At 31.7% G+C, this 19,427-nt stretch overlaps 4 protein-coding genes and 1 long non-coding RNA gene across 11 annotated transcripts in view; 2 read left to right on the forward strand and 3 right to left on the reverse strand.

The window, feature by feature from the left end:
* The first annotated feature begins 299 nt into the window (after window positions 1-299).
* Window positions 300-7,094, forward strand: LOC100642710 (succinate dehydrogenase [ubiquinone] flavoprotein subunit, mitochondrial). 2 transcript variants are annotated; one of them, XM_012318581.3, is made up of 11 exons: window positions 300-381; window positions 801-1,025; window positions 1,266-1,552; window positions 1,902-2,040; window positions 2,120-2,288; window positions 3,470-3,665; window positions 3,741-3,938; window positions 5,131-5,325; window positions 5,846-5,989; window positions 6,079-6,189; window positions 6,618-7,094. In XM_012318581.3, exons 2-11 carry the CDS (start codon window positions 923-925, stop codon window positions 6,702-6,704), a joined length of 1,629 nt encoding a protein of 542 aa, XP_012173971.3. In that variant the 5' UTR covers window positions 300-381; window positions 801-922; the 3' UTR covers window positions 6,705-7,094. The 2 variants fall into 2 exon arrangements, with proteins under 2 accessions (XP_012173971.3, XP_048260104.1); XM_048404147.1 differs by lacking the exon at window positions 6,618-7,094 and having other exon boundaries at window positions 307-381; window positions 5,131-5,329.
* LOC125384685 lies at window positions 2,333-8,851 on the reverse strand. The gene is made up of 3 exons (XR_007223357.1): window positions 8,756-8,851; window positions 5,119-5,255; window positions 2,333-3,909 (listed from the first exon to the last, which is right to left on the reverse strand). It is a non-coding gene; the product is annotated as an uncharacterized LOC125384685 (long non-coding RNA).
* Window positions 8,810-16,212, forward strand: LOC100644194 (succinate dehydrogenase [ubiquinone] flavoprotein subunit, mitochondrial). 2 transcript variants are annotated; one of them, XM_003402311.4, is made up of 10 exons: window positions 8,810-9,057; window positions 10,643-11,069; window positions 12,811-13,209; window positions 13,288-13,456; window positions 13,863-14,029; window positions 14,150-14,376; window positions 14,454-14,598; window positions 14,698-15,002; window positions 15,078-15,177; window positions 15,276-16,212. In XM_003402311.4, exons 1-9 carry the CDS (start codon window positions 8,998-9,000, stop codon window positions 15,162-15,164), a joined length of 1,986 nt encoding a protein of 661 aa, XP_003402359.1. In that variant the 5' UTR covers window positions 8,810-8,997; the 3' UTR covers window positions 15,165-15,177; window positions 15,276-16,212. The 2 variants fall into 2 exon arrangements, with proteins under 2 accessions (XP_003402359.1, XP_012173959.1); XM_012318569.3 differs by lacking the exon at window positions 8,810-9,057 and adding an exon at window positions 9,959-9,978.
* Window positions 11,144-12,763, reverse strand: LOC100642589 (high mobility group B protein 4). The gene is made up of 4 exons (XM_012318568.3): window positions 11,996-12,763; window positions 11,789-11,891; window positions 11,493-11,729; window positions 11,144-11,410 (listed from the first exon to the last, which is right to left on the reverse strand). Exons 1-4 carry the CDS (start codon window positions 12,127-12,129, stop codon window positions 11,297-11,299), a joined length of 588 nt encoding a protein of 195 aa, XP_012173958.1. The 5' UTR covers window positions 12,130-12,763; the 3' UTR covers window positions 11,144-11,296.
* A 157-nt stretch (window positions 16,213-16,369) lies between the features above and the next one.
* The window catches only part of LOC100642389 (protein pinocchio), a 57,612-nt gene continuing 54,554 nt past the window's right edge, over window positions 16,370-19,427 (reverse strand). For all 5 annotated transcript variants that reach the window (XM_012318564.3, XM_003402297.4, XM_012318565.3 and 2 more), the window contains one exon: window positions 16,370-18,627. In XM_012318564.3, coding sequence (XP_012173954.1) covers window positions 18,517-18,627 — 111 coding nt within the window. In that variant the 3' untranslated portion in view covers window positions 16,370-18,516. The remainder of the gene's footprint in view (window positions 18,628-19,427) is intronic.

Genomic DNA, 19,427 nt, shown 5'->3' on the forward strand with positions numbered 1-19,427 from the left:
CGATCTGTGAACTGTTTGCCACGATTTTTTGTAAGCAGTAACAAATATTAGAAAATTAATTTTTTAAAGTGCCTTGATTTTTATGTTTCGGTTTTTTGTAGAGGTTTGGTTCACACTCTCAATACTTGAACAGAAAAACTAATAGATATTTTCACGTAAATGTCAGTCCAGGTGAAAAAGCCAAATGTGGAACGGAAAGTAGTAACGTAAAGATTTTCTAATAAAATTTGTTATTTGTTCTTTTCAAAATGAATGTCCACGAATAATTGACATTTTAATGTTTCAAATATTGCTTGCAGGATTATCCCCTAATAGATCACTGTTACGATGTTGTGATCGTGGGCGCGGGTGGTGCAGGGTTGAGAGCGGCTTTTGGCTTAGGTAATTTAATTACAAACACGTTCCATATAACTCGAGAATTCATGTTCAAGCTAACATACTTTTTCGTACGCACCTTCTCCAATAACATTTATATTTTATTCCAGTTCGCGTTAAATAACATTTTTATAAATTAAAATTGGAAACGTAAATGGCGTGAATCACCGGCGGGTCATGTCGCGCGATGATAAAAATATGATGTGACCCACCGGTGATCCACGCCGCCAAAGAGAGGTGCAAGTTACAGCCTACCAGTGGATCACACCAGTTTGAACGTGTTAAACATTGTACATATTAGTTTACTGAATTTATTATTTATTATGTTTATTATATGCCATTAATCTACCACATAAAGTTAGAAAATTTATTATTCTTTAGTTATCAATTCTCAACGATCTTGTTTTCGTGCTTTTGTTGAACAGGGAGTAAGGGTTACCGCGTGGCAGTGATCACAAAATTATTTCCTACAAGATCTCACACTGTCGCCGCTCAAGGTGGAGTAAATGCTGCTATTGATGAGAAGGAGGATAATTGGCTTTACCATATGTATGATACCGTTAAAGGATCTGACTGGCTAGGAGATCAGGATGCGATACATTTCCTAACAAGAGAAGCACCTCGAGCAGTTTATGAACTCGAAAATTATGGTAATTTTTTAAGTACCAAATATAGCTTCTTTGATGAAATAAGATAAATAAGGAATAAAATAAAAAAAGTTAATATAAGTGAATCATATTTGAAAGTCTCTCATATTTGAGAATTAAATTTATCAATTTATTAAATTAAAATTAATCAAATGAATAAAATGAATTAAAATTAATCAATAATATGAAATTTCAAAGTCTTCTTTTTAAACTATTAGCAGTATCAAAATTTACGTATTTTAGGTTGTCCCTTTAGCCGTACGGACGATGGAAAAATCTATCAACGTGCATTTGGTGGACAATCGTTAAAATTTGGAAAAGGTGGTCAAGCTCACAGAACTTGTGCCGCCGCGGATAGAACCGGTCACGCAATACTACACACTTTATATGGGCAGAGCCTCCGTTACGACGTTCATTATTACGTCGAGTACTTTGCCCTCGATCTTCTTATGTTCGGACGATGCTGCAAGGGAGTTTTAGCATGGGAACTAGAAACCGGACTTTTGCATCGCTTCAGGGCTCATCATACAGTAAACATTGATCTTTCATTAGTAGAGTTAAAATATTTGCTGCATGATGGTATAAAATTAAAAGCGGTTCTTTTAATTTTATAACATCGTATGCATTGAAATTATATTTTTTGATAAAATAAGTAAAAGGAACGAAGAAAGAAAACACTTTGCAAATTGTTTACTAAATATATGTATAAGTTCGATGCATGCCACATTTCATCGTGGTTTTCGCTTTTGAAAAATTTCAGACACGATATCTTTAGCATTATGTTACCATGTTATCCCATGAAATCAGGGAACGGCGCGACGGGTCATTAAACATGAGCATTAAATATCGAGCCGATAAACAAGCTGACACCTTTTCCAGGTATTAGCTACAGGAGGAGCAGGAAGATGTTACCTGTCCTGCACCGCGGCACATGTATGCACCGGAGATGGTATGGCGATGGCCTCCAGAGCAGGATTGCCTCTTGAAGATATGGAGTTCATCCAGTTTCATCCAACCGGTATTTGCGTAGCAAAAAGGAAAATAGAGTCCGCGAGGGCAAAAGCTTTCCCCGTTTAACCAGTCGATTTTTCCGCCAGGAATATACGGCAGCGGCATTTTGATAACAGAAGGTAGCCGTGGAGAAGGCGGGAAACTACTCAATTCCGAAGGAGAATTCTTCATGGAACGATACGCGCCAAACGCGAAAGACCTCGCGTCTCGCGATATCGTATCTAGAGCAATAACAATGGAAATATTCGAAGGAAGGTGAAGCATATAAGAAATTCTATGAATATGTTTAACACATACTCGACAATAAAACTTCATTTATTTGAATTTTACTTATTACACATTAACTTATAATTAAACTTAGAAATTAAACTTTTATCTGGACGTGAACTCCTATTACTTGGAATTCATTGGTAGTAGGGAAAATCAGAGAACCCCATTTATGTTTAAATGTTTAACTGTTTAAAGTAATACATACCACAAGTGGAAAGTCTCAAGACTGTACGAATAAAAGAAAATAATTTAATATGCAATAATTACGATACATTTAATAGAAATACGCACTGTCAAATTCAATTAAAATGTGAAATACATCCCCGATTTTATCGCTTAATATCTTAGGTTTTAACTTTTGGAATATTAAAATGAACTTAGTTCTTCACAAATATACTTTTGGTGAGCTGGTCAAGATAAATGGAGTTCTACTGTATAACGAGACATACCATACTCTTCGGTGCTCTCCGGCGCCGTTACTTCATGAACACAGATTTGTTTTTATCCAATCCCGTTATGTCTATTTTCTTATATCTTCTCTCTCATTTATCAGAATTTAAAAGAGATTTCTATATTGACCTTTGATAAAACTATTGAACGAGAAAGAAGACTTACTACTGTAGACATATTAAATTATCTATTTATATAATATTGATATATTAGCACATGAAATAATTTTCAAGTCATAGATGGAAAAAGATGGAAAAGTTTTATTACATCATAAGTCCGAAATAAACTTGTAATCTCTGAGATAACCTCAAGTTTTCTCGATAAGAAATTGTAACACTTCTTATATTTATTATGTAAGATGATTTGTAAGAAATTCAATGATATTCATATATTTAAATACCTTAAGAAACATATGTATACATAATTTACATAATTTACAAGTCTATATCCATATATTTATTTATTTATTTTATTTATTTGTATAATTATATCTTTGATATAGGTTATATAATATTATATAAATATATAAATAACTTATATCAATATATACAATTTATACTTTCCACATTTGTACTTTAATAACGATCCTATGAAAGTTACTCCTAATTTATCCAAACGAACCTAACTCGCAAAATTAAACACATAAAGATCATCTCCTTCTATTAGCACGAAACTACTATATCCTTGTGATTTCCATGAAATTTATTCCATTCCAGAGGTGTAGGTCCGAAGAAAGACCATGTATTTTTGCAACTACATCACTTGCCAACAGAAACAATACGCACGCGACTACCAGGGATTTCGCACTTAGCCTGGGTCTTCAGCGGCGTGGATGTAGAAAAAGAACCGATACCTATCATTCCCACAGTGCACTACAATATGGGCGGCATACCCACGAACTGGCGAGCACAGGTGAGTAGTTAGAACGCCCTTCGCTAAACTAACTACGCACGAAGCATGAATCACTGGTTGGTAACTCTGCCCAAGGTTCTGACACGAGAAAACGAGGAAGATAGCGTGATCGAAGGACTCTGGGCAGCAGGTGAAACCGCGTGCGTGTCTGTCCATGGGGCTAATCGGTTAGGCGCCAATAGCCTTCTGGAGTTAGTCGTTTTTGGCAAGGCAATCTCCGATCAGATCGACTGCATGACCAGGCCTGGAGAACGTCACGAGGACTTACCATCCGTAAGATACTTACATTGTACAATATTCTATGGCTATCTGTATTATAATACATCTACTCTGTATATGAAATACTCATCGATAAACTTAGTTAAACACGTAAATGCTTCGATTTTAAGATCTGTTATCTCAGACAAAAGTGAAACACTAATAACATAAATATTTCACAGATGGTTGGTTTATGTATAATAATAATTATTATTAATTTTTAAACATAAAGTACTAAAGATTATAATACCCCAATTATAATTTATTACTTTTAAAGGTAAAAAATAAATTAAACCTGCTCTTTTTTGTAATCTTATTTTATTTTGTAGTCTCACCGAAGCAATGAAATTCAATGTCCAATTAGAATTATTTTAGAAGTATATTACTAGTATATTATATTAGAAGTATATTATTAGAAGTATATTATTAGAAGTATATTATGTTTTAACGGCAAAATATTAAGAAGGATTTACAATAAATTGTCAAATTTGTGTGTGTGTGTGTGTGAAATAGCAATAACATTTAAAATATCAAAATATTTGGCTCATATAGAATTTCTTTCATTTAATTTTACAATATTTTTTTTTTATTTTTTTAATTTTGTATATATTTTTATTTCATTCTATTAAATAAGCAAAATTATTTACTCTGATCAGAAATATCTCAAATTATTCGACTGTGCCTTTCAAGTTGTATATTAAATACACAAAGAACACATTAGGATATTTTAATTCAATTAACTTTCATTCATAACCTCTCATTCATCATCCTGCAATAAATACATTCAACTCTGGATAGTGAAACTCGAATCGAGGATTCAAGTTGAACAATTGAACGTAAGATGCTGTCTATTATTAATATCCTATTGTGATTTTTCCTCTGTTAATTATACACAGCTATTCTCATTTACGTGTATGTGACGTCTTTACGTACATAATAATTCTCTATCTGAATTAAAAATTAAAGTTCAATGTTGTCACTGAAAAGTTTGAAATACGAACGATATACGTTTATATTAAAATTATTTATGCTGATAGGTTTAACCAATTTTTATTCATAATCTCTCACTCATCTTTCAATAATAAAACTCAAACGCAGTTGAAGCTTCGAATCAAATAATGAAACAAAATACTGGCTATTATTAACATCCTATTGTTATTTTTTCTCTTATAACTATACTCAATTACATACTTACGTATATGTACAGATTGTTGGCGAGGAGTCTATTTGCCGCTTCGACGCGACTCGTTATGCAAAAGGTTGTATTCCTATCGCCGAGCTGCGAGAAGAGATGCAGCAAACTATGCACAAGTATTGCTCGGTGTTCAGAACCTGCGATGTATTACAACGGGGATGTCGTGAGATGACGCGACTCTTTACCTGCGACTTGCCGGATATATGTGTAGGTGAATTGATCGAAATGTTGCATTTATGTAACATTGAGTTATAAGGTCTTCAGCTTCTCGACATTTAATCTGTTTTATCTGTCATACGATATACTGTCTCAAGTTTTTCTCATCAGACGATGTCGACATGAACAGAAGAAAGAAAAAAATATTAAGCTATATACAAATAGTGCGAGGCAGACTCGCCGATCTGCTACATAGAGTTATGTAAACACAGTCTCGTAAATAATTTTTTAAGACATTATACCGAAAATATAAAATAACGATAGATAAGGCATTATGCATTACGAACGTAGCAATGGTTAATTGTTAATGGCTGAGTGTTTTCAACGATAAATGGGATCAATTTTTGATCCTCAAGATTATAAATTGAACTTTATTTTTGGAATAGATTAAAGAACAAAATTTACTGGACATAAATTAATATATATCAGGAATAAAAGAAATTTTCTGATAATTAATACGTGTCAAGAATTAGAAAGAATTGAAACTTATAACATGTTCGAATTGTTTTAGGTTCAAGACCAATCTTTAATCTGGAACACAGAGCTGGTAGAAGCCATAGAATTACAGAACATGATGTTAGTTTGTATGCACATCGTTTACGCTGCCGAAAACAGGAAAGAGTCTCGAGGGTCTCATGCTCGGGATGATTTCAAAGTATTTATATCTTTGTTTAATCTAATATCTAATTCGATTTACAGCTGGCTAATATTCACGACGAAATCGAACGAAAATTATATTTGCAGGAACGAATCGATGAATACGATTACTCGAAACCGCTTGAAGGTCAGAAGAAACGATCATATGCTGAGCATTGGCGCAAACACACACTTACATGGTCCCGACCAGATGGATCGGTAAGTTATCGGAATTTCCTATTTAACCTTATCACTTATTTCACGGCACATCAATGCGTGTAAGCTCTTCGATGGTATACTTTTTCCGACAGAATTATTTTGTTTATTGATAACTTTAGCTTTTTATAATCAACATTTTTACTTCATATTATTGATTTATTATTAATATTATATTCTTATTATTATATTATAGCGGAGGCGCAATGATTTTTATTAAATGATTTTTCGATCATGATTAAATAAAATTAAATAATAAATGTTCGAAATTTTATTTCTAAATTTAAAATCAAATATAAAAGTGTAGCCGCATTTGAACCGAATTTTGAAACTTTATCGCCAATTATATTTAAACTTGCGAGATTGCATAATAGGAGAATTGTGTATGCTTTTTATCAGTTGAAATATCAGAAATATTTACACCTTTACAGATCAGCATTTCTTATCGTCCTGTTATCGACACGACATTGGACGAAACAGAAGCCCGACATGTTCCTCCATCGATTCGAGTATATTAATACGATCATTAAATCCCATTACGATTCTTCCCTTTCTCCTTTTTCGCCGGATTTTTTTCTTTTTTTCTAAATTAATATGGCTAACAATATTACTAATATTATCAACATTCTTTTTATTGACATGAGCCATGTTTCTATCTTGAAATCATTAAAACAACGAACCTGCAGATTTTGTTGTTTGAATGTGGCTTTTGTATAATATTTTATACAATTTCCGTTCACTGTGTCGAATCGATTGCTGTAATTAATTCCAACCGGAAGCACGGACCTGTCTGTCACCTTATTTTGCAGAGTCAATTAACGAAACGTATCACTTAATGACGAGGAATCTCGTCCTCCTGCCAGAGTGAAAGCCATTTTTCGCACTGTTTACGACCACTATCGGACATTGTAACACGATTAAAAATTAGCTACCGTTGCCCTCGAATATTTTCGGCATAGAGAAATTATTTCACATCGATATTCGTGAAATCGGATGATGATTATTTGATAAGTAAATAACAGAGTAAAAGATAGCTATTTACATCGATCTATTTCATTTTTCATTCAGGATTTAATATTCAAAGTACATATCCTTAAATTATATTTTTCAGAATTGTTCTGGAAGTAATTATTAGTATTAAGTTTTATTTCTTAACTATTTACAAAATAAAAAGCTGTGTTCGATACAAATGACTCTGAATTTAGAAAACAATGTTCAATGAATCTAAAGTGTATGTTGTTTAAAATTCTTATTTTTCCATAAATAAATATAAGATAAAATGTTCGGAACAATTAGAAAAACCAGAATATAACTGATCAGAAACAACGAAGGACAAAGCTTATCTGCATGCAAAAATTTAGTCGAAAACATCAAATGATTTTATTGTTTGATTGTATCGAATATAAGATGTAATAATAAAATAAAATAATATAAAAGAAAGTATTCATTTTTTATTACACGTACACACAACATTTTATATGTTTAACATATTTATATAATAACGTTTTCTATTGAAAACTTTAAAAATTTAACGAATAGATCATATCTGTAGAACTCATATACATTTAAACATGAACAATGAATACTTACACTAGCTATATATGAGTCAGTGCAAGCTAATTTGTTTCGTAAACCATACCCCTACATTCCTACACCTACCAACACTTGATCAGCTATTGTATTGGTAACATCTGACTAAGGTGCCTGTATGTGTGACACCATGTGACACCCCACCATACGATATAAGATTTACCTATGTATATAGAGACGAGCCTACAAAGAATCAACCAATAGGGAAACGAAACATGCGCCGTACCGCTAACCCCGGAGTACGACAAATCTTTCTCATTTTTTTTTCTTTCTCCCTGTACTACAGGAAATAAAGCTCGGTTAGGCATAGGCACCGTTAGCAGCTGTGTTAACAACCTCATAAAGCGTGAGAATTTTTACGAAATCAATGGCTGTGGAATTCGAAACACAAACAATTATAGATTCTGAACTTTTCTGAAACATCGTAATACATGTGCATATTTTGAAACCAATTTGGTATGATCGATATTTCACCAAGTAATGAATGGCTAAATTTAAATTCAAAAAACAATGACTATATACAAATATGAATAGATTTACCTCTCTATTGTCAAAGTTCTGTAACTTTCACTAGCATTTTTAATTTATATCGATGCCTACTTGTAGTGATTTATCGATAGAGTTTGAATTATTTAGACTTTTTAGTTTAATATTCATTCCTTAGAGCACAGGTAAATGATGTACATTACACAGATTATATCGAGTTACTTTCCCTTTAGAACCCACGCACTCGTATTGCTACATAATTCAAAATACCGTTAACACCCCATCGTATGTAAAACGAAATGAGAACCGCTTGATTTCTTTCGCGGTATCGTTTAATTTTCCCGCCTACGGTTAACTATTATTTGTGACGTTAACTTTGAAATTTCGAGGGACAAAGAATTAATATTAAAACAATTATACGTTAAAAATGCTAAAAACAGATAAAGTGTATGAATGAAAAACAATGAGATTGAAGCAAAAAATGAACGCGTACCTTACAAATGAGGTTATCTCGTGACGATAGGATTGGCAGCACTGATATTCGTCAGGAAGCTTCCGCCAGTAGTCGGTACTCAACCGACTTGTACACTTCACGTCGCCGTGCGAGAAGTGCGGGAGTGAAGTTAACAAATATTAGCATTTGCACGGTGAAGCCAAATCGCGCATTCAATAAAGAGGTGCGCGTGTCATTGTTAATAATAACATTTTCACCTGAACAAGTGACATTATACCGAGATGAGTAGTCTTTTGAAGCTTTCGTCTTTACTGGCGAGAAACCCTCCCACAACGACGTTGGTAAGCCGATTTTCGTTAAGTTATATAATTTTTAATCTAACAATGATGTACCTGCTATATAATACTTGGCGTTGATCAATTACGTAAGTTTACTAACATGTCTTAACGAATACCTGTATCGATTCTCTCGCAAAATATTTTTCGTTATAAACATTAGTCTTTTGAAACTGTCTAAAAGTCGTGAATGAATAAATAAATACTGGAAACATGCTGATTAAAATAATAGTGATTTAAATAAATTCAAGCTAGACAGGAGGACGTTTAGCAGACGATTCTAACGTCTTTTCTTACCGCACTTCTTTCATTTCGTACGCGCCACCCCACAATAGCCGGCCTATACAATAATCATGATTTTCACTGCAAAGTTGATAACAATGATTCTAATTTCCGTTATCTTCACTAAACAAATATTTTTTTGTCTATTCTTCACTTTGATACCGACCTTAAATACGTGACAATGAAAACAATTGCCGTATCTTACTTTAGAAGTTTAATTATAATTGCGGATAAACTACCGGCACGGGAAACTGACATTAGCGCGAAATTACACTCTTTAAATATCATTTCATATGTTAATTCATTAACTTTATTATCTTCGAATTTCTTTTTTTATATTCATCATACTATATTAATCACAAATAATAGCATAATAGATCTATTTTAGATAATTATTTGGTTTTCATTCTATTAATTTGTTTCGTATTAAATATTCAATTTTATAACCACTAGCCATTTTTTTCAACATGACTTTAGTATGATTGAAAGTGTATAAAATTGAAATTTAAGTGCAGTATACCTAGTATATCATATCATTTCTCTTAGCCTCCATATGGTAAATGATGTTCATCGGGTAATACATAGCTCTATTCTATAGCCTCATTATGAAAACATTTTCAATTCGATAAGGATAATTACTTTTCGGTATATAACAACTTTTTAATCATTTATATGATACATTCAATAAATGATAGCCCATTAATAATATTTCAGTACATTTCGATAAAATTGCACGAAACGCAATTAACCTTGTTTATGATACAGGACAATCATGCGTCTTAATTAATTACATAATTTTACATATTATTATTATATTTCTATCACAATACTAGCAAACTATTGTTATCACAACAAATTTTTAAAGATTATTGTAAATTAGGTTTATTTTTATGTATCTCTAAAAAAATTTGTCAAAATGTAGTTTTATTACGAAAAATATTACTCGAGATTAAATCTTCGGTCAGATATCGTTCATGTTGCAATGTCACTAAAAATCAGTATATCACGAGTGACATGTTACGTATTAAAGTACGGCCAAATCATTTATTAAAGCGAATTGCGTTTTGTAATGATTTAAACAGTGTCACCTTACTTTTTTCAATTCAGTTTCTAAAACTGTTTCGTGTTTTATAAATAGAATATTAATGCAATGTGATTATGCTATATATATGTATAAGTCTATGCATACGCACACTTGCTATGTGCAGACACTATACGTATAAGATTCAGTCATGATTTTGTATAATTATCACATGTGATATCTATTTGTCCTAACCAATTTTTTTATCATGCTTTCATGTTATTTCAGAACAAATTTGGATTACCAGTTATTACAAATCGCAAACTTCATTATACACCAGATGGCAAAGCTGCAAAAATCTCAGACAATGTTTCTAAGCATTATCCATTAATAGATCATACTTATGATGCTGTTGTTGTGGGTGCTGGTGGAGCAGGATTGCGTGCAGCTTATGGCTTAGTCGCTGAAGGATTCAAAACAGCGGTCATTACTAAACTATTTCCTACAAGGTCACATACTGTTGCTGCTCAAGGAGGTATCAATGCTGCATTAGGTAATATGGAGGAAGATAACTGGCAGTGGCACATGTATGACACAGTTAAGGGATCTGACTGGTTGGGTGATCAGGATGCTATTCATTATATGACACGTGAAGCACCAAAGGCAGTCATTGAATTGGAGAATTGTGGCATGCCTTTCAGTCGAACTTCAGATGGTAATATTGTTTATAAAATATAGGCAACGTTGTGTGTTTTATATAAAAAGTAAATGTATCATTTTAAATTTTGCATGGATCATAAATATATTTTAATACAAATGAAAAATTTTACTATATATGAAAAGTTTGACTCTTATTAATAATAAGTTACACAATGAGAAAAGTTATCAAAATATCAATTGGTTATAAATACCATCACATTTATATAACTGATTGTATTGTATTTATGAACTCATATCCGACATATCTTCACTTGTATTTGTGGCTGTTGTACCAGAAGAGATTGATTCATCATCTGATTCAGTATTACTTTTATTCTTAATAGATTTTTTTGCTTCCTATAATTAAAGACCTATACTATAATACATACTGTGTAAGAGATAAAAGGTTTTAATTAATTTAAGCAAATGAAGTATTAACCCTTTTCTTTCTTTCTCTCTTGCCAGTTTTTTCTTGTTTTTGTGTATCTTCATTCTTTGGTTGTTCTGTATTTGTATTAACGACGTTATTTATGTTTTCAATCTTTCGTTGATTTTGCTTTTCATTTTTAATATTCATAGCTGCCTTTATATATGGTTGTTTTTCTTCAAAAGGCATTTTTTTCCATCTTTCACCAGCTATCTGGAATATTTTTGTACTTCTGACACCAGTAAGATTCTGTAAATGTAATTTTTTTTATTGATAAGCAAGAATAGATTTTTTATATACTTAATTACTTGTCTGAAGTCCTGAACAAAATTTATGAAAGCATTTGAACTTATCCATTGTTTGGAATTCTTACATGGTGAACGAGAACGAGAATGGGTTCTTTGATTTGAACTATACAAATATTAAATATAAACAGTAATTGTTTATATAATGATAATCAATTAATCAATTTATAACAAATCAGTCATAAAAATATCTAAAAGTGTACAAATTACTTATTTGACTTCAGTCTATAATTTGATTCAGATTCTTTTATTTTTTCAATCTGATTATCTGTTTTATACTCTTCGTCTTTGCTATTCTTTTCAGCAGATCCATAATTTTGCTTCTGGTTTATAGATTTATCCATAGTTGAAATCCATATAATTCGTAATTTTTCAATGTTTATAATAATACCTAAGCATTTTTCACTCACGAACCTGTTATTCTAAAGACGTAGGTATTGTTACTACCAAAATTTATAACTATCAAAAACAATATTGATAAGAATTTATAATTGACGTTTAAAAATAACAAATCACATTTTACGGTTGCCATGTATCATAGTTAGAAGCGATATAGTGAGGTCGTAAATTAAAACGTAAAACATTAAACGGTGATATCGATTGATCTAGCCGCACTCAGGGCTGTATGCATTCTGTGGCCAGTGTTGCCAGAGAATTCTCTACCGCCAACATACCTACTTGAAAGGAAGAAATAATTCTGAGTTGTTATTATACAGCCCTGAACAAGGGTCACCCACAATTCGAGCTCCTTATCTCCCCTTAAATGTCTCAATTTATGACCTCATTATGTCATTTCCAGCTAATACCTAGGTATTGTTGTACTCTTACTAGTAATGTGAATATGCTTATTTGTTGTATAGTTTCAACTTCAGAGTGATATTTATAATGATAAAAGATAAATTTATAGATGAAATATTCTATAAATTTATAGAATAATCAGAAATATTAATCACAAAAAGGTGACCTTATTATGTATATGTAGTATGAAAATCCAATTTTTTCTGAAATAATTATTCTTATTTTAGGTAAAATATATCAACGTGCTTTTGGTGGACAATCCCTGAAATTTGGGAAAGGTGGTCAAGCTCACAGATGTTGCTGTGTAGCAGACAGAACAGGTCATTCTCTACTTCATACATTATACGGTCAATCATTAAGCTATGAGTGCAACTATTTTGTCGAATACTTTGCTCTGGATTTACTAATGGAGGATGGAGAGTGCAGAGGTGTGATTGCTCTTTGTTTGGAGGATGGTACACTCCATCGTTTTCATGCTAAAAACACGGTACTAGCAACTGGAGGCTATGGGCGTGCATATTTTTCTTGTACATCTGCTCATACATGCACTGGTGATGGCACTGCAATGATATCTAGAGCTAATTTGCCAAATCAGGACTTGGAATTTGTGCAATTCCATCCTACTGGTACAAAATAATGTGTAAACATTGATTTAATTCCTACATTCGTTTATGATATATTTATAACATTATTTCTGATTTTAGGAATATATGGAGCTGGTTGCCTCATCACAGAAGGCAGTCGCGGTGAAGGAGGCTATCTCGTTAATAGTGAAGGTGAAAGGTTTATGGAACGTTATGCACCAGTCGCGAAAGATTTAGCCTCTAGGGACGTTGTATCTAGGTCTATGACTATAGAAATCCGGGAAGGCAGGTAAGTCGTATAAATATATACATACATATATAGATTATTCTGAAATCATACAAAAGTGGAAATACATGATTTCTTTGAGGCAAAATAAATGGAAAATTCTTTTACTATCTGCACTGAATATCATTATACGATTTATTACTGTTTATATTAAACATTTGGGTAATTTCTCTACTAAGTAATCGTGCAATCTTAAAAATTCTTATGATAAAAACAGATAAAAACTAGACTTTAGTCAAAGTTTATTATAAACATAAAATTTATATTTATTTATATTGATTTATTTTATTTCATCACTAAAAATTTAGATACACTAACTGCATAGTTTTTTGATAGCTTATAAAAGAGTTATATGAGATTAACGATGGTTTATTTATCAATATTATGATTATGACTTAATTTTATTTAGAGGTGTTGGTCCAGAGAAAGATCATATCTATTTGCAACTCCATCATTTACCTCCTGAACAGTTAGCAGCCAGGCTACCTGGTATTTCAGAAACAGCAATGATATTTGCTGGAGTTGATGTAACAAGAGAACCTATTCCTGTTATACCTACGGTACATTATAATATGGGTATGTCCCCAGTTTTGTTTTTAAATTTCGATCCTAAAAGAAAGATACATTATTAAATGTTAAAAGTAATGTAAGCCTATTAGATAACAATTTCATATTATTAAAAATTTAATTATATAGGAGGAATACCTACAAACTACAAAGGTCAGGTTCTAACAAGAAAAAATGACCAGGATACAGTTGTGCCTGGACTATATGCCTGTGGAGAATCAGCTTGCGCATCTGTTCATGGTGCCAATCGTCTTGGTGCAAATTCATTATTAGATTTAGTTGTGTTTGGTCGTGCTTGTGCTAAAACAATCGCAGCGGAAAATAAGCCAGGAGAAATTATTGGTCCTCTGAAACCTGTTAGTGACATGTTTCTGCAATGATTATCGATTAGTATAATGCAAAATCCGATTATTGTAATTAATATATGTTTTAGAATGCTGGAGAAGAAAGTGTAGCAAATTTGGATTGGGTTAGAAATGCAAATGGCAGTATTTCTACGGCAGAATTGAGATTAAGCATGCAGAAAACTATGCAAACCCATGCAGCCGTATTCAGAACAGCTGAAACATTACAAGAAGGTAGAAATTCAATTGAAAATTAATTTAATTTAATTTAGAATTGTTGTAGAAATATTATAAATAGCGATTTAAAACTAAAATATTTTTTAATTCTACTAGGCTGTCAGAAGATGTCTGCTTTATACAACAAGTTGAGCGATCTGAAGGTGTCGGACAAATCTATGATCTGGAATTCTGATCTTGTAGAGTCTCTTGAATTACAAAACTTAATGATCAATGCTATGCAAACAATAGTAGCTGCGGAAAATAGGAAAGAAAGTCGCGGGGCTCATGCACGTGAAGATTTTAAAGATAGAATCGATGAATACGATTATAGTAAACCGATAGGAAACCAGAAGCCCAAATCACTGGATCAACATTGGCGAAAACACACACTTACAAAAATCAACCCCCGAACAGGCGAAGTAAATATCAAATTATATTCAAATTATATTCACTTTCTTTTTAAATAGCTTATTAAATTAAACTAAATTTTTCAGGTATCTATTGAGTTCAGACCAGTTATAGATAGTACTCTAGATAAACAAGAATGTGCGACGGTTCCACCTGCAATTCGTTCCTACTAGAATTCTGTTCGAAGTAAATATATAATTTTAGCCTGTCCTAGTCTTTTAATGAAATTTGTTCATGGTCATGTATTGTAAAATTGTCCGTACAATTGTTTAATTTTTGTACAGGACGGAACGATCGACAAGAAGAAGTTACCAATATCCTATCACTACAATGCAGCAACTTTATTTATTACTGCACGTGAACCATGTCGTACACCAAAGTGTAATTCTTGTCAATACTTGCACGCGTTGCAAGCAAGATTAGTTGTCCTTGTAGGATAATGGTGCTGAGATTCTCTTTATTATTTCAAAGAAGAGTTTGACCGATCTCTTAGCAAATCAGTGCTGCGTTTATGTAAACTAAATAGTAAAATATTTTAGCGTGATTTAGGCAGCAAATAATTTCACGCACAGATTTTTTAAAGAGCAACGTTGCCCTTACCTTTATGTAGTCTTTTCAGTATTTGTCTCTTTGTGTAATTCTCAGTCGGAATGTCTTTTTCTACCGAACAGTTTTGCAAATTGTACCCAATAATATTAAGAACTATATAATGGAGATATTTTGTACGATAATTTATGAGTTAATATTCTCTAAAAATTGTACAGCAAAAGTATGCCACTTTCAATGCGGCTATATACTTAAAGTTCACAGGTCAATATAGAAACAGTCTTAATTAAAGAGCAACAACTAGACTTAATGTGTTTGTGATCAAAACTCCCCAGTATTTGATATTTGATAGTAAAATTCATTCTTTTCTGATATAGCATAATTTTGTCCATGTTTTTAGTTTGGAGTGCTTATTTCAGTACTTATTTCAGCATTCAATATATAGTATGGTTTGTATCTTCTTTGATGATCAATCTATTTCTACATTGGCTATTACAGCAGTGTATTATTTTTATCGTACTATATATTTCATGAAATATACAAATAAGTAATCTTGAAATAAGAAAGTGCATAAACAGAATAATGTACTTTGATATAATCCAACATGAGTGGATATGCTACACAGCATAATAAAAATGTACATAAAATTGTCAATAAAAGAGAAACCTTCATATACTCCTTTTTATTTACTATATTATTTTTATAAAAAATTATTCTGCTGCGTAAATTATGCGTGCCTTGCGTGTATAAAATTTTACTTTTCATATGTATGATTATTTTGTTGTATATATGTGTTATTTATTGTTATTTTGTGTTTATAAATAACACCAACTTTTTTTGACGAATATCGTTTATTAAACCCATAATAATAATTTTAATGTTTTGGTCATAAATAAGAATTTTATTGATTAAATAAAAATTGCTACCAAACGTTTTTTCTAAAGCATTAAACTAAAGCTTGCAGCTAGGCTAATACTTCAGAAAATGTTCATGAGTTATAGTTTAATATAAATGAGCATGGACTTGATGAACATGTTCTCACATACGAAATATTACACTGTCAAGAAATATACAGATATGTTCAGAAATGAATCGTGCATAAATTATACAATCATTTCACGAAAACTAATATTAAAAACATTTCGGTGAACGGTTTAAGAAATGAATGAAATGGTATAAATTCAATAAAATTATTGGCACCAACATAAATGCTTCTTTTTGATCGTTTTTTCATATAAGCTACATATACATTATTTAGCTAAAACGGAGTAGAAACATATTATTACGTGGAAAATAGTAGAGAGTGACGTATTATTTAGCTACTTTTAACTTCACAAATCTAAAATCGTATTTTACAATAAAATTGTCGTACATACGGTTATTTAAAGTTGAAAATTTTTCCATTGGAAACGTGGTATATTTTTAACTCATAAAAAGAAATTTAATTCGCGTTTACTAGCTTTCTATACTGATTGATTTTTCAGAGTTCTGCTTCTTAGGTTAATTTTTGTGTTTCTTGGCACTTAGCACAAACATTTAAGAGTGCAATCGCAAATGAAGACGTATTATATTTAGTATAATATACAGAAGTTCCTATATCTCTATGAAATCAATCTTTTACCACTCTGTACGTATTTCCATCGTATACAATAGAAAGCTTCCATTTATAATTTAATAGTATAGGTCTATGATGTTAGATTGATGTGAGGTTATGGATTAGGTTATTTAATTTTGTCTGAAGTTAATACGTCTTCAAATTTTAGATAAACTCTTCTTGCGCGTTATATTGCAAGTTCCTCATAATTATCAAGCAATTATTTGAATATAATGTATGTTATTTTTGAAAAAGATATAGTTTATCCAGCTTTCAATTAAAATTTAACTCCTAATTTTGATTCCGTAAATCTAATAATAAATACATATGCCATTCTTTCAGATATTAATCTTCTCGTTTCATATCTTTTAAACTACACTGATCCAAGATACTATCTTTTTACAAATTGATCTAATAACAGAAATTCATTTTGCTTTATAATCCCGTAAAATGGTACTTAAACCTCGAAAGTTGTGTGTTTTCGAGACCAATTTTACAGTAGCTAATAAAGAAAAGTCTAAATTGTAGTTTTTCGTCACAAAATAAGCGTGAAAATACTTATTGTAGATCCGTAAAATCGTGATATACACGCATGCGCGCGCATTTTGGAACTACTTATTCACGCTCTACTATCATTTTGGATAAGTATTTTCTCGCTACTTTTGTCAAAATATAGCAGCGTTTCATTGTAGTGAAAGATATATAAAAACTTATGTACTGAATTCAAACAATGTTGCACCAATATTTATCAATTAACGAGGATATCCGCTAACCGACCACTATCAACGAAATGTGATTACAGCCCTGATTAATTCTTCCAAAAGCACACAGGCTGTATCAGTTTGTCGGTCAATTGTTTCTGAGAGGCGAAATCATTTTAACTATTAATTCAATTAAAGTTTCAGCGGCTAATATATATTCCCAATGAAACGCGATTCAAAACTTCTAGTAATACAAAGAGATCGAACGTGGTATTGTATCATATTTCTTGATCTATCAAGAAGCAATCGTCAGTAGCGAAAATTCCACGCAGTAGTTCTTCGCCTTTTTAAACCCAAATGTCTCTTGAATTCCCGATGACGATGAAGATGGTGACCTTTGCTTAAGCTCTCAGAAAATTCTTCGCTAATCGACCGTTCATGGTAATGCATCATCAAACATGAAGCCATGGAAGAAGAACGGGATTCATTGTTCGATGTTGTCCGTTCCGTTCTCGCTCCTCAGGAACATAATGTATCATTTATACATCCAAAATCCACATTCACACATTTCCGACTCGCACAATGGTGGTGGGGTGACGCTATATGGATGGTGATGGATTAAGTCTTGTGCATGGTTGACGGTACACGACGACGTCTCTCTATGCATTTGTTGCTGAACATCGTTCACGACGTAGCTCGCAGTTTTTCCAACGCAGGCACCAATGGCTCCTCGATGGAAGGACCGCAACTTAATCCACATTCACCAATCCATCTTGCTTTACCACTGGCGTGCGACTGTAAAATAAAAAAATTTATTTTTCTATATTCTTGATTCATTCATTTTATTATACTATAATGATCTATAATAGATGAACATTTTACTTAGTTTCAAAAAGACAAATGTGCTACGTCGTTGCATGCATGGTATTTTTGAAAATATAGCTACATATTATAATAAATTATAGCCATATGTTATAAATTATAACTATATATACATATATAATTCTTTTTACAACAGACAGTTACGCTATTTTTAATATACCGATATCAATTGCAATTTCATTAGTTCTAATTGTTCATAGAAAGTTACAATATAATTTATAGAACTTGTATACTTCCTGATAAAAAATATCATAGTTCTTCTATTTTTAAAATATCTATTTCTTTAGAAACTCATTTTTTGTACTTAAAATTTTATATTCATTATAAAATTTTGTATATTCTTTATTTATGTAGCTATTTACATCATGTTCATTCTTCGTTATATTCTTATATGCAATTTCTTGATCTTCATTTATTGATTAAAAAAGGAGCTAAAAAAGCTTTATTGTTTAAGCTTAGCATTTATCGGCTGCTTCGCGTAACCAACTTTTAGAACTTATCACGAACAAGGCAGTCGTTAATATGACCTTCATGGTAACACGAGGCTATTATAGATGTCATGCGCAAAATCGATAAGAGTACAACTAGTCGTCTTACAGCTAATATCGAACATCTGATTAAAACATAAAAATTGATTTTATTATTCTATAATATTCTATATTGTGCTTTTTTCTATTTTAATTCTTTGTCGAGACACGCCTAACATTATTAAG

The sequence above is a fragment of the Bombus terrestris genome, chromosome 3 (genome assembly GCF_910591885.1).
Source record: "Bombus terrestris chromosome 3, iyBomTerr1.2, whole genome shotgun sequence".
Lineage (NCBI taxonomy): Eukaryota > Metazoa > Arthropoda > Insecta > Hymenoptera > Apidae > Bombus > Bombus terrestris.